The 14,954-nt window shown below is 45.4% G+C and overlaps 4 protein-coding genes across 4 annotated transcripts; 1 reads left to right on the top strand and 3 right to left on the bottom strand.

The window, feature by feature from the left end:
• Positions 1-9,959: 9,959 nt before the first annotated feature.
• Positions 9,960-10,785, top strand: EDB93DRAFT_1109006 (uncharacterized protein; the record flags this gene model as incomplete). The annotated part of the gene is made up of 3 exons (XM_041447914.1): positions 9,960-9,984; positions 10,160-10,302; positions 10,369-10,785. 3 exons carry the CDS (start codon positions 9,960-9,962, stop codon positions 10,783-10,785), a joined length of 585 nt encoding a protein of 194 aa, XP_041301352.1.
• A 347-nt stretch (positions 10,786-11,132) lies between these two features.
• EDB93DRAFT_1256679 (uncharacterized protein) lies at positions 11,133-12,005 on the bottom strand (the record flags this gene model as incomplete). Its single annotated transcript, XM_041453986.1, has 3 exons — positions 11,133-11,387; positions 11,435-11,731; positions 11,778-12,005. 3 exons carry the CDS (start codon positions 12,003-12,005, stop codon positions 11,133-11,135), a joined length of 780 nt encoding a protein of 259 aa, XP_041301351.1.
• Positions 12,006-12,301: 296 nt separating this feature from the next.
• On the bottom strand, positions 12,302-12,702 carry EDB93DRAFT_1256678 (uncharacterized protein; the record flags this gene model as incomplete). The annotated part of the gene is made up of 2 exons (XM_041453985.1): positions 12,302-12,456; positions 12,513-12,702. 2 exons carry the CDS (start codon positions 12,700-12,702, stop codon positions 12,302-12,304), a joined length of 345 nt encoding a protein of 114 aa, XP_041301350.1.
• A 288-nt stretch (positions 12,703-12,990) lies between these two features.
• On the bottom strand, positions 12,991-13,716 carry EDB93DRAFT_1256677 (uncharacterized protein; the record flags this gene model as incomplete). The annotated part of the gene is made up of 2 exons (XM_041453984.1): positions 12,991-13,349; positions 13,398-13,716. 2 exons carry the CDS (start codon positions 13,714-13,716, stop codon positions 12,991-12,993), a joined length of 678 nt encoding a protein of 225 aa, XP_041301349.1.
• Between the last annotated feature and the right edge of the window lie 1,238 nt (positions 13,717-14,954).

Here is a 14,954-nt window from a genome sequence, read left to right as displayed (position 1 = left end):
ATATTGGAGTCGGGTCGGTTGTCGGACTGTCAGGAATGCATCAGACGGTGAAGGAATGTGTTGGAAGTATGTCAGAATGTTGGTCAAATGAGTGTGTGGATGTGTTGGAATGTTTCAGAGAAAAAGAGTGGATAGATATTTCACAATACAATTAAGTACTACTAATATCCAATGACTTCCATCCTACTACTGAGTAGGGAAAAGTAAGTTGTGCAATAGGTAGGAAGTACTAGATATTAAATAGTGACTATGTAGAAATTCGGACTGCTATAGGCAAGAGTAGTAGCAATATTTCGGGTCCAAAATCCTATGTAATAGGACATGTGGTACTGCGGACCATGAGAAAACATGTAATAACACTGTATACAATGCTTAGCAAGTCAAAAGGAGTAAATGCGCACCTAGTGGGGATAGATGCGACTGGACAGGACATAGGGAGGACTGGTCTGATGCACGGGAATGTCGGGTTGGGATCGGACATGCGTCGGACTGTTGGAAAGTGCATCGGGTCGGGATCGGACTGTTGGACTCGGGTCGGGGTAGTCGGAAGTGCGTCGGACAAATACTGTTTGACATCAGTATCAAAATAGCTGTTTCCGAGCCCAGTGCTGTTACAAGAACATCTAGACGCTTGGGCCCCTACTATTTTTCTCCTAATCCTCCTCGTATCAGCCCTCACATCATACCCTTACCCCGACCTCACCCTTGTCATCCTCGTCATCCTCGCATTCCCTTTCGCCCTCTACCTGTCGCTTCAGCAGAGCCAGTACATTTGGCCGGATCCTTTCGCTGACGAAGCATACCCATGCTCCGTTTCACCACCTGACTGATCCTGCGGACAGTCCCCCTGCCCTTACCGTCCGGACGGTAACCTATGACACGATGCACGACGCATCCCCTTTGCCCCATTTCCTTTCTTGATCTCTGACTCGGTGCGCAGTCGCACATGCGACTTATACTTAGACCCGCAGCTGCACGATCGTACCTCTGTGCGTTTCACTTCTTATTTCGATCTTTGACTCACTTTCTTATCAAGCACGTTCTACCTCGACCAAACATGCCTTCCTGTTATAGCTATACCCTTTACCGATTGCCTCTCCCGGTAGTACGAGTTATCACCCACTAATACGTCTCCTGTCCTCTATATAAACTTGCTACCATGTACTATATTCCCTAACTTGAATCTACTTGGTTCTTGACCTCCTACTCTCACCAGAGTGATCCTTTCTGCCTCGCCAGCAGTCTATATTCTATCTTCTTATCTGCTCGTTGCGGATAAGCCTATAGTCTCGACCTTTACTCATTGACTTCGTCGACGAGCAAAGCCCCTGTTAACTAGTCGGACTTCTGTCCTTCTAATTAACGACGATCCTTACGATTAACCTTCGGGTGTCGTAAGCCTAGGCCGATATAGCTTATCGTCTCGCACCCGCGTGACATAAGCTACCCAATTTGGACATAGGCGTTAAATTGTACTTGCCGAAGACCCGCCAAGTACGACCCCTAACCTTGGGCTAGCCCAAGGACGTCCACAGACCGTTGACGACACAAGCTCTGTTTGAGCGTCGCCAACAGATACCATCCAAGTCGTAACAAGTGCCGCAACCATCGCAATGACCTACAACATTTATATATCAGTAAGGAGCTTTGTTTGCACCTCGCTGAGTTGTACTTTCTACAGCAAACACATGTTCACACCCCTCGCCCTCTGTATGACCAGTGCCATCAATATACATCAGGTGCCAGTTCAATTGGCAGTGTCGGTTATGAGCATGCCCATGGAAAGCGCCTACCATCATCTGCAAATTGAGGCTGATGGCACAGGATCCCAAACTGCTGTTTGCCAGAGTCTTCACAAAAGCACAGCCAATATCATAAGCGCAACTGCCATTTTTACCTAAGACAGACATCAAATGATTGAGAAGAGCCAATGGGTATTTTGCCCTGAATTTCATGAATTTTGTACATGAGAATAAATGATACACTAACAATTCTCCACTTTGAACCATATCGCAAGCCAGAAGCACAAAACAGTGCCAACACACTGCAATAAAAATCCCTGACTCGTCAAAAACAGCAAACATTTTTTTACATTTCTCAGGGCCAGCATTTCTCCATTGCTCAGTGCATCTGAATTCGGATCCTTGCATCTCAGACCCGATATCTTCCCAGTCATCTTGTCTGGGATGACTTGAAGTTGAGGACTATAAATCTTGTGTTGGTATCTGTGCGTATGAAGATAAATTGATGTACCACGTGTGTTCGAACTTCATTCTGAAATTTATTGACAGCTGTCTGGTCAATCCAATAATCTGAACGACGCTGCCATGAATCTTCTCATGGTTCCAGGCCATATGTTGTTGATGCCCAATGTTTGAGGCTGTTATTTCCATCCACAGTTACCAGCCATTCAAGAGCAAGGGGAGGCTTGCCTTCAAGTTTATACACACAACATGGACATGAATTCAAAAGCTGCCAGTTGGGAGTATTTTGGCCAAGAGCGTCATTGAGGCGAGTCTTCACACAATGTAGTATCTTGAGATACACGTCACATGCAGCAGAGAATTGAGTGTTGAGATAAGCACGATAAGGAATCTATGAACAGTCAGACTGACAACAATAAGATATTTCAAGGTGTACATTATGAAGATGGCACAATGTTTTGCATTGTGCTTGAATGCTAAACTGAGGGCATGTCTAATGTGATTGGTGGTATTCAGCAAGTGTCAATATCAGCAAGCGATAGGCAATGGCTTGCATCAGGAATTATGACACTGTCAGGGATGCTCGGTATGCCATCACCCTGGCCGTGATCACGATAATCTGGATACACATCAACCAGGCAGTTGAGTTGAGTGTTCCAATGCCCAGTCTGAACTTCAATACAATCATGATGAGTGCATGGGTCTACATAACAACTGAAAGAACTTGCTGAGTCAAATATGAAGCTTAAGGTTATGAGTACATACCAACCAGATAGCGACACAACTTGCTGTGATAGGCCGTCAAAGGCCTCATGTTCACCACCCTCATAACTGAGGTCCAGTCCTGCTTCACCTGGGGGTGCCATGTACAGTGTGGTATCAGCATTGAACCCAATGTCCAACATTGTTACAATAACATTTAGCCCTACTTATTTTTCCTTTCTGTAACCATAGCGCCGACTCTAGATTCATGTAGACCTGGCTCTGGCTCCAGGCAATGAACCCAACTATCAATTGGGCAGAAAGACACTTGACTCTGGATGAAACACCCAGATCAAGGGAAGTCGAGAAGATGCTAGATGAAGAGAGACAAGAAGCAGGTTTTAAACCACTTTTTAAAAAACCCAAACCATACCCCAGGAAAGCTCCGAAAGATATCCTGCACCCCAAGAAGGTGCCTATCCCAGAACCTGTTATTCAGGAAAGGAAAGAAGAATTCTGTGCCTCCATTGAGGAAATCCCCGATGAAGATGAACCTAGGGTAAAAGATAACTTCGCACCAAAAGTCGAAGATTTGGCCTCTTTTCCCCTTACCAACGATGAATTCCTCATTGAATACTCCCAGGACACAACAGCAGTATGCCTTATAGAGAATTTGGATTTGGATACTCCCCTCACCCGTGACGGTACATCGGCCTTTGAAACCAAGAAAATGGCAAAACCCCTGACACTTCCAGAATACCTGAAGACCAGCAACAAATCTCAGGAATTAGCCATGGAAAGTGAAATAGAGAAAAAGAAGAAGACATTTGAAGAATTAGTCCCTTCCTACCTTCACGACTTCACCAACCTTTTTGCCAAAGACGGTCTTAACTCCATGCCACCTCATCGACCAGGTATTGATCATAGGATTGACACGAAACCTGGTTATATTCCAAAATCATCCAAACTCTACCCCCTATCTGAAAAAGAACGAACTGCGGTTAAAGCATTCATTGATGAACATGTGAAAAAGGAATTCATATCGCCTTCGAAATCCCCTCAATCTAGCGGTTTCTTCTTTGTTGGAAAGAAAGATGGATCCCTACGGCCTTGTCAAGACTACCGGTATATTAATGAATGGACAATCAAGAACACATACCCCCTTCCTCTCATCCCTCCACTCTTAGCAAAACTTCATGACACAAAGTACTTCACCAAGATGGATGTCCGATCCAGATATAACAATATTAGGATCCACCCTGAAGATAGATGGAAGGCGGCATTTACTACTGAATTTGGGCTCTTTGAGCCAAATGTCATGTTCTTTGGTCTTTGCAACTCACCCGGTACTTTCCAGGCCTACATGAATCAGATGTTTCAACAAGAATTGAATGAAGGATGGCTCATTGTTTATATGGATGACATTCTGATATTCTCTAGAAACCTCGAAGAACACCATGAACGAACCCATCGAGTACTAGACATACTCAGAAAAGAGAAGCTGTTCCTGAAAGCAGAGAAATGCCTTTTTGACATACAAGAAGTCGACTATCTTGGAATGATCATCAGACCCGGACAAATTGCAATGGACCCCACAAAACTTAAGGGCATTGAAAATTGGCCAACACCGAAGACGGTTACTGATGTTCAGTCATTCCTTGGATTCTGCAACTTCTACTGGCATTTCATTCCCCACTGCTCTGACATCGCGAAGCCATTAAACAATCTGACGAAGAAAACCCAAGTCTTTAATTGGACCAACTTGGAAGAAGAGAGTTTCCAAGCACTCAGAAAATGTTTTTTGACCGCACCCATTCTACGAAACCCTGACCCCACGAAACAGTTTGCCATTGCAACCAACACTTCTCTGGTAGCAACCGGAGCAGTACTACTTCAGACTGATGAAAATGGCACCTACCATCCTTGCGCCTACCTTTCACAGTCCCTTATTGCAGCAGAACAAAATTATCAGATCTATGACAGAGAATTGTTGGCTGTCATCCACACCTTGACAGCCTGGAGACACTACCTTGAAGGACATGGACACCCAGTCATTGTATTCACAGATCACATGAATCTCCTATACTTCAGATCTGCACAGCAGCTGACTCGCCGACAAGCTCGTTGGCAGCTCACCCTCAATGAATTTGATCTTGAATTCCACCACGTTGCAGGAACCAAACTTGCTGCTCCTGATGCTCTTTCACACCGTCCCAATCACCATCCCACCAAAACAGACAATCAGGATGTAGTTCTACTACCTGATGACATGTTTATCTGATTAATTGACCTTGAACTCGAAACAGCACTGAAGTCCGACAATCCTATTGAAGATCCTATAATCAAAACAGCAAGTGACGCACTAGATGGACTCTGCCTCCCCCCAATGAAGTTGGCATTATCTGATTGGAAGTTTACTGATGGTATTCTCCAATACAAAAACCAAGCCTACGCACCCCCTGCATTACTAAGCCGTATTTTACAGCTTCACCATGATCACCCTACAGCAGGACACCCTGGAAGATTCAAGACCGAAGAATTAGTCAAACATAACTATTGGTGGCCCCAGATGGGCACCTTTATCCAAAAATATGTCAAAGGATGCGCAACGTGTCAGCAGATGAAATCTGACACTCACCCTACCACACCTCCGTTAAAACTGATCAACTGCTCTGGTGTACGCCCCTTTTCACAGCTTACCATTGACCTCATCACCGACCTCCCTGAGAGTGGTGGATATGACTCTGTCATGGTCATGGTAGACCATGGGCTTACAAAGGGGGTAATTATTTTACCTTGCAAGAAGAACATCACCTCAGAAGGAGTAGCGCAACTATTTTTCAAGAAAGTTTTCTTGCCACATATTACAGTGACATATTTCCATATTATACGGGTCACCCGACCTACATAATATCCCGTATAAGACGGGCCAGTGGATGATGGGCCGATGTGATGTATATCCTCGATGTTGATGCATGGGCCGGGAGGGATATTATTTCCGATGGAGGCGGGTGGGCCCATGTGTGGAATATGTAGAGTAGATGAGTGGGCTGATGGACATGAATATTCTATAGACAGATGGGCCGAGGTAGTTGGATATTATGTAGATGGGTGTACCAAGGTAGGTGGGTATCAGAGAGATGGGTATGCCGAGGGTACTTGTCATCACATACACAGTGGGGCCCAGATATATACTATATTAGATGGGTGGGGCCGGCCGAGGGTACATTGTGTCACATACACAGGTGGGGCCCAGATATATATTATCTTAGATGGGTGGGCCGAGTGTCAAGGAAGGTGGTATCAGATAGACAGGTGGGGCCGGCCGAGGGTATTGTTATCACATACACAGGTGGGCCCAGATATATATTATCTTAGACAGGTGGGCCGAGTGTGAAGGTAGGTGGGTATCAGATAGATGGGTGGGCCGGCCCGAGGATACATTGTGGTCACATACACGGGTGGGCCCAGATATATTATCTTAGACAGGTGGGCTGAGTGTCAAGGTAGGTGGGTATCAGATAGACGGGTGGGCCGGCCTAGGGTACTTGTTATCACATACACAGGTGGGCCCAGGGATATATTATATTAGACGGGTGGGCCTAGGGCAGTATATAATATAGACAGGTGGGCACAGGTGAATGATAATTGTAAAACAATGCAGTACCAATTGCCGAGTAGCTAATTCGGGTGAAGCATAATGAGTTCCTGCAGCTGCAGGTTCATTACTGTTGCATTGCTGTATGAGAAGCAAGGTTCCGACTACCAAAATTCGAGTGAAGCGTACCGAGTTCCAAGACCCAGGTGTCAATAAACAAATATCTGATATCCAGCACACTTCCAATGATCGGGTATTTTATTGAGCAACGGATGGTAATATATCTTCGACAGCCAACATCATGGAAGGTTCTCTTTATCAGAACCTCATGTTCACCACCTACCGAACACCAAATCCCAAGTTCCAACTACCGAAATTTGAGTGAAGTGTGCTGAGATCTGAGCCCCGGGAGTCGACAAACAAATATCTGATATCCAGCACACTTCCAATGATCTGGTATTTCGGCTCCCTTATCTGATCCTGACTATCTCCACCCCCTTTAACACCAACCTCTGGGCGTCCAGCATTCAGCTTCTGATTTCCCAAGATCGACTTCATCATGAATAGTTCTTCCACTTCTGCAATTGAAATAAGCCTCTGGCGCACTTGGACCCTGACAGTCACTCACGAGGCATGTGAATATACTGCACAGAAATTCAATGCAGAAAAGACAGGAGGAGACCCGGTGATACCTTCTCCTAACCTAGACACTGATCTAGTGATGGCCTGCGATCGATTGGTAGATCACCTCATAAAGGCATATAAAAATCTGAGTGGGTCTTCCTGCAGATTCGGAAAATTCATTTGATCATTCAAATTCCTTCAATTGTTACAATAACATTTACTCCTATTTCATTTTTCTTCTTGTAACCATGCCGCTGACTCTAGACCCGTCTAGACACGGCTATTCTCTTATCAAGTGGGCTGTCCACACTTCCCTTCTTCTTGATTGTAACATAGATACTATCTTGCGCCGCATGGCTGGTTTCACCTATCTTTGCTATCTTGATAGGTTGTACTCTTTTTCCTATCTCTGTTACCTTTCTCGTCGCAGCTGCGCCGCTTCCTTTTTACTATATAAACCCCATGTACTACAGTTGTATTCCTTAACTTAATCTACTGGGTTTTCCCCTTGAAACCTGATCTACTAGGTCTCCACCCTAGTAGCCTGAACTCTGATTCTAAGACAGTCACTCACTGTCTTAGCCTGAACCTTTGATTGTGGTAGAAGTGCTAAAACCACTCACCGCCTAGGCAGAAGTGCTAAAACCACTCGCCGCTGATCCTGCATAGAAGCCGTGGCTTGTGCAGCATGAACCCTTGAACTAGAAACCTTCCTTGTCCTTGGAAGGCCGACGAACTGTTGACTGAGTGATCTATCTTTGATCCTCAACAGCAGAACTATCCCAGTCGTAACATCAATCACAGTTCAGATGAACATCAACATTGGAAGATATAGCAAATTGATCTCCCTGAAGAACACCAGGCACAATGAGGAGAAAGAGGAGAAGTTGCTTAAGAGATGTCCTCCCGGCCATGAGGGGACAAGGTTTGTGGACATACCCACCACCATTCTAGATGTGTCCGGCACCATCATCGCATGGTACCTCCCAGACGCCCTGACAGCCAAAACATGTTACAAGAACATCTAGATGCTTGGGCCCCTACCATTTTTCTCCTCATCCTCCTCGTCTCAGCCCTTGCATCATACCCTTACCCCGACCTCACTCTTGTTATCCTGGTCATCCTCGCATTTCCCTTCGCCCTCTACCTGTCGCTGCAGCAAAGCCAGTACATCTGGCCGGATCCTTTTGCTGACGAAGCATACCCGTGCTCCGTCCCACCACCTGACTGATCCTGTGGACAGTCCCTTTACCATTACTGTCCAGACGGTAACCTATGATACGATGCACAACACATCCCCTTTACCCTGTTCCCTTTCTTGATCTATGACTCGGTGCGCAGTCGCACATGTGTACTTATATTTAACTCTGCAGTTGCACGATCGTGCCCCTGCGCGTTTCACTTCTTATTTCGATCTTTGACTCACTTTCTTATCTGCACGTTCAGGTTCACTCGTATCTCACCTCGAACATGCCTTCCTTTTATGGTCTTACCCTTTATCACTTACCTCTCTTGGTAGTACGAGTTATCACCCACTAATACGCTTCCTGTCCTCTATATAAACTCGCCACCATGTACCATATTCCTTAACTTGAATCTACTTGGTTCTTAACCTCCTACTCTCACAAGAGTGATCCTTTCTGCCTAGCCAGCAGTCTATATTCTATCTTCTTATCTGCTCTTCACGGATAAGTCTTTAGTCTCAATCTTTACTCATTGACTTAGTCGACGAGCAAAGCCCCTGTTAACTAGTCGGACTTCTGTCCTTCTAATTAACGACGATCTTACGATTAACCTTCGGGTGTTGTAAGCCTTGGCAGATACAGCTCATCGTCTAGCACCCGCTTGACATAAGCTACCTGATTTGGATATAGGCGTCAAATCTTACTTGCCGAAGCCTCGCCAAGTAAGACCCCTAACCTTGGGCCAGCCCAAGGATGTTCTCGACCGTTGACGACACACGCTCTGTTTGAGCGTCGCCAACAGATACCATCCAAGTCATAACAAAACACAGGTGGTTGATATACATTGTTACTCAATATATATTAAATACCAAATGGTAACCACAGAAGGAAATTTGGGCAGCCACCGAGTTGCTGTCTCCGAGTCTGGAAAGAAGTGTGAAGGTTGATGGGAATTGGCGAACCAATCCGGAGTGGTTCAAACACCGATCAGAAGATGTTGGCCTAGCTGCTGGGTGCATTAATTTATCTCTGGCATGGTTTCAACAGGGGCATGAGGTAGGATTTGATAGGATGGTGATTTCAGTAGTTGAGCACACCAATCCCATAGAATCTAGCGGACCCGGAGGTATCTGCATCATTAAAGGGACCATTGTCCGAGGGAATCCTAAACGCCATTGCGAGGCCGGCAGCCATTGCATCAGTGGTGCTCAGGATCATGCATCCAGAGCAGTACTGGGCAGGGTTATGAACATTTTCAATCCTTGGAGAAAAGGCAGAAAGCAAGGAACTGCCAAGAATGTCCAAGATCCTCCAGTACTGGGCATCCGTGTTTAACACGCTATCCATCATTTCCAATCATCAAACCCCACATCATCGAGACCATTTATCAATTCCTGAATGCTTCAATATTCTCACCACTGTGGGGAATTATTCTAATGCTGGATGAGCATGCCAAGCCTTCAGCTGGAGTTCGGGTACAATCCTGGGTGTATGATTGGATTTTCCGGAAGGATTGTCAGACATGGGGTTCATGAGGTGGAGGGGGGATAGGGTTGGGTGGGCATGGTATATGAGGGACTCTGTTCATATTTATGCCAGGGTTCCCTCATGCGGATGGGCTAGGGTGGATTGACGAACCCTACCACCATGTGGAAGATGAAACAAGTAGAAAGTGTAATTACCTGCGTCAGTACCTGCTTTCGACTACCAAGTACAAACTGTCTCTCTTGATGACACTCGAGGTCCGAAATCCATAGTGGATGCATACAATAACTGTCCAGAGCCTTCCATGTCTCTTAATGACACTTGAGCACCAACACATTCAGCGTGAGGGAGTGGGGTTTCAGTTGTGGTGCGCAGTTACAAAAGGCCAGCCCTGGGTTGGAGTAGCGCAGACAATATCATCGACCTTACACTAGGCAATGCTAAGAAGAACGGTCTGTTGCAAAAGGAACCTACAAGTCAAAAGGGCACAGAGAAGCAAAGAAATGTAAGTATGAATGCTGCTGTACAAATTTGAAAATGGGACTGGGGCGATGGCTATCATTGTATTTAGACTCAGATCCTATCGACAGTCATCAAGGCCAGGAGCTCGGCAACCGGGTCTCGGCACTCGGGTCTTGATATTTGGACCTCAGTAGTTAAATGCCAGGAGTTGGGAATCGGTAATGGAGATCTGGAACTCAAAGTTCGATATTTGGCAGTCAACATTCGGTACTCAACGCTCAGACCTCGGAACTCAGTACTCGACACTCGGACCTTGGAACTCGATATTCGGAGCTCGGTAATTGGGTCTCGGCACTCGGGTGTCGATACCCAGACCTTGGTAATTATGTTCCGGGAGTCAGGAATCGGTAATGGAGAATCCAGAACTCAGAGTTTGATATTCGGCAGTAAACATTCGGTACTCGACGCTCGGTACCCAGACGTTTCAGAACTTGGTAATCAGGACTTGATATCCGGAACTCGGTAATTGATATTCGGAACTCGACACTCGATATTTGGAGTTCGGCAATCGGGTCTCGGCACTTGGGTCTCGATATTCGGACCTCGGTAGTTAAACTCTGGGAGTTGGGAATCGGTAATGGAGATCCGGAACTCGGAGTTCGATATTCGGCAGTCAGCATTCGGTACTCGACGCTCGGTACTCAACGTTCAGAACTCGAAACTCGATATTGGAGTTCGGTAATGGGGTCTCGGTAATCGGGACTCGATATCTGGACCTCGGTGGTCAGGACATGGTGATGAACATCTGCACCGTTTATTTCGGGACTCGCCATATAACATCATGTTAGATATTGCAATGTTTACAAGCAATTTTCAGTACTCATAAAACACATATGCAACTTGCACTTCAACATTTCCAACTGAGTGACTAGAGCTACTCTGCCTCTCTTCAATCTGTCCAGCATGGCAGGTAGATTTGTATCTCTGCCATTTGTCACGGATGCCCTCACGTTGCTCTTCAAGTAATGTCAGGAGGCATTCTCTAATCCACCTCAGTCCCATCAGTGATGGAACTGAGGTATGATCCACCTGCTCCGGAATTGTCAGACCATCATTCTCAATGCCATCCTAGAGCAGATCAGTCATGAATTAAGGAAATGGAATAAGAATCTTACTAGCCAATGCTGGTAGTGAAAGATACAGCAAGTCATCACCCGATCCCATTGCCATGGTTCGTTCAGGATTGCAGTTTCTCCCATCCACCATGGGGTATCATAGCTGGATACGATCCGGGATGGATCTCCAGGATCTGCAACATCATGAAACACACAGATGTGATACAAAAAGATGTGATCCGGAACCACGTTCCAGGTGTGACCAGGAATCAAATGAAGAATATGAGCAATAGGGCTGGGAACGACCGAAATGATGTTCCTGGCAGCTGAGTACTGGAGGATGGGCATGACAAAAGTCTATGGAAGATGTCAGCATTAACCGCCAGTGTTGTCAGGGTCTTACAGTGATCTCCCATTGCAGCCTGGCTTTGAAGTGCCTGATCCGAGCCAAAGGGGGAAGATTGTTGTTTGCAGCCTCCACCTGATATTGGGAGATGGATGCGCGGATGCACGATGCAGACATCAACATAGTAGCTGAAATGTCTGCAGGAGTGAGAGTGAGGGGCCAGTACTCATTGAGGGAATTCTCATTGTCAGAAGTGGATGCAGGAGAAGGATATAATTCAGGCATGGCTGATGCAGGAGTATCACACTGGCAATGGCAATGACAGTTGGTTCAGATGTGAAGATATCATCCACTGATGGATGGATAAATTTTTCAAACTCCGACATGGGCTGACCCGGCCAATTCCCAGGACTAAATTTGTATATTGAAATGGTTGTTATATCCCATCAGCAATAAACCATTCATTCATCTCGGGAATCTATCAAAACAGTTTGCAGGTATTGAAATGCTACCTGGGCATCCTGCACCAGCAATGAATACATTTGGGATTGCCTTCCGGAGTAGCATGCATGACCCAGAAGTCATTTCGTGAATGATTCCTGCATCTGGTCGCCCCATTGGGTTGCTTTCCACAAGAAAAAGTTACATGTCCAATCCATCTCGAATTGGACCAACATCAGCTCTTCCTTCCATCGATCCTGTAGTGCCTTTGCCCAGAGCCAGTGAACTCGGTAAACTTCATATTCGTCCGGTCAGCTCAAAGTCGGACGTGTCAAGCATTAGGGAACTCACATTCCTCATTCCATGATTGATCCGGACCATGCATGTCAACCTCAACAGACCAGAACCACGCGAGGGATTCATTTTGTTGACCACGGGCATTCGGATCACCCACGGCAGTGCTGACTTTGAGCTGCTCGTGAAGCAGGGGTTTGTACTTCTGAAGTTGGCCATGCCCCAAGTCAAGTTTCATCATTTGCATCCTGGTCTTGGTATATATACTCACATGCAGGGAGACAGCCTGCTGCACTGACATCACCTGCAACCAGGCTCGAGTTTTCAGGGCTTGAGATTTGGCTTGCCTGACCGTCGTTGGGAATAGGACTGCCTTATTGCACAAGTGAATGCAGAGGTTGTGAAGTGCATCATTTGCCTGCCCTTTGTGAAGGGACATCTCCAGTGGAATGAGATCCTCTGCCATCAAGCGTCTGCATCGATCTACCTCGAGGTTTGATGGCAATGGGATCACAATGAGCTCGGGCAAGTTCATTTATGTATCAGATGTCTTGGTAAAATCTTCCGGGTCATCATCGAGATCATCTAGGATGTCTACATTCAAGTCGTCATGATTGTCATCTCCATCGAATCCCTCTCCGAGATGTGTGACAGCAGAACGCGTAAATCCATCTATCTGGCCTTGGAGACGATCTTGTTGCCGGGCGAGGTCTAATCTCTGTCTCTCTGTAGTTTGTTTTCCGATTCTTCGGACCTCGATGAGCAATGCAATTTGAGCCTCCTCAATTGCCAACCCCATAGATATCCATGTTGCCACAGATCTCTGAGATGGTGCTACATTACAGGCATTACCCTGCTCTAGCAGTCTAAGTTCAATATCCTTTTTGCTCAGTGCTGAGTGCGAAATTAATTCGGACTTCTATGGAGACATGGTCAGCTTACCCTTCTTGATATTTATCTCGTAAACATCCATCGCCGCAGGATCATTTATTCTGCTGGATTGAGCAATCATCTCGTTGGCCAACCATTCTGTCTTCAAATTGGTGGGTGCTGCTTCATTGAGTCTGTTGAAAGCCTTTTTACTTTCGGCGATGCAATTTTTTGCCTGCTTGTATTTACGGCAAAGGGTCCTTTTCATGCGGATCATCTTGCAGAAGTTGGAATCATTCATCTGAAAATCGAGACATTCCTGTCGATAAGGGGATGACATTCCCTGAGCAGCGGGGGAAATTAGGTTCAGACGTGCCCAGAGAGTCTCCATGATCTCTCCATCTATCCGGCCAATGTCTTCAATGAAATTCGACGCATATCAGATATAGCAGCTGTCTTGATGTCCATGCACATTGTCCTGCATGATGTGGAAATCATGCATGGACATGAATACTAGGTGACCCTCAAAAGATAAAGTCTGTTAGCTTAGTCCTCAGACTAGTCAACCCATACCTTGGTTTCAAACCATGGTCCATATTTCCAGTTTTCCCCAAGTTTTATGATCTGAATACATTTTGACGGAAAAAAAGTCTAATGTGAGATGGGAATCACATTTAGACCTAGTTGATGTGAGAAGGGAAATGAAGGTTAAGGTATAGCCTTGCCTTTGGCTTATTCACTTTGGCTAGAGAAAACCATAGAGAAAAGTACAAAGCCTATAAAAAACCTATCCAAAAAGACTGTGTTTCAATTCCTGCCAACTGTCTTATTTTTTGTTACCTACTTTTCTCTAGTGTTTCTTTACTTTACTTTTTCATTAGGATGCTTTGACTTACCTGACACTTCATAAAATTGTACCCATAGGGTATGATGTCATTATGATGTCATAAGACTCCACAGATACTCCTGCAGGTATTCTGTTGAAAGATATTATGTCATCAAGCTCTAGATTATTCTACTCCACAATGACATCATCCATGATGTCATTTCCTTCTAGAATATTCTGCTCCACAATGACTCACTCTGACTCACTCATGGAAGGTTCTGGAATCTTTTGCTCCACAATGATGTCACTCTTGATGTCATTATGATGTCATTACTCCACATTCCAGAATGTTCTGCTCCACAATGATGTCATAGCTCCATCTTTCACTTGTATTTTATTCTTTTATTGGGTTTGACCCAATATTTTGATTGGTCCTCCTTATTTTTTATTGTTTGTGAACCTAGGTTACTTTCCCACACAAAATGTATATAAGGAGAGCCCATTCTCCCCCCAAAAAAAAATATGATCTCCCATTTGTAGCAATCTGCCTATCAGATATTTCACTTGCAAAGTTAGTCCCTTTGAAGTGAGACAAGTGCAGGGAAAAGAATTCCCTTGAGATTATAAGTTTCTTACCTTAGAAACTTATTAGTGCTATAGACCAAGTGTTCTTGGTCATATATATTGTCTTTGAGACCCCTTTGTCTCATTGCTCTGTGCCCTTTGACTAAGCGATCTTAGTCATCTATCATATTGTTGAGACCACGTCTCACTAGTAGTCCCATAGACCAAGCGATCTTGGT

Source organism: Suillus bovinus (genome assembly GCF_016758785.1).
Source record: "Suillus bovinus strain UH-Sbo-P2 chromosome Unknown EDB93scaffold_132, whole genome shotgun sequence".
Lineage (NCBI taxonomy): Eukaryota > Fungi > Basidiomycota > Agaricomycetes > Boletales > Suillaceae > Suillus > Suillus bovinus.
Note: the sequence above shows the minus strand (reverse complement) of the source record. Positions and strands in the feature narration are given on the sequence as shown.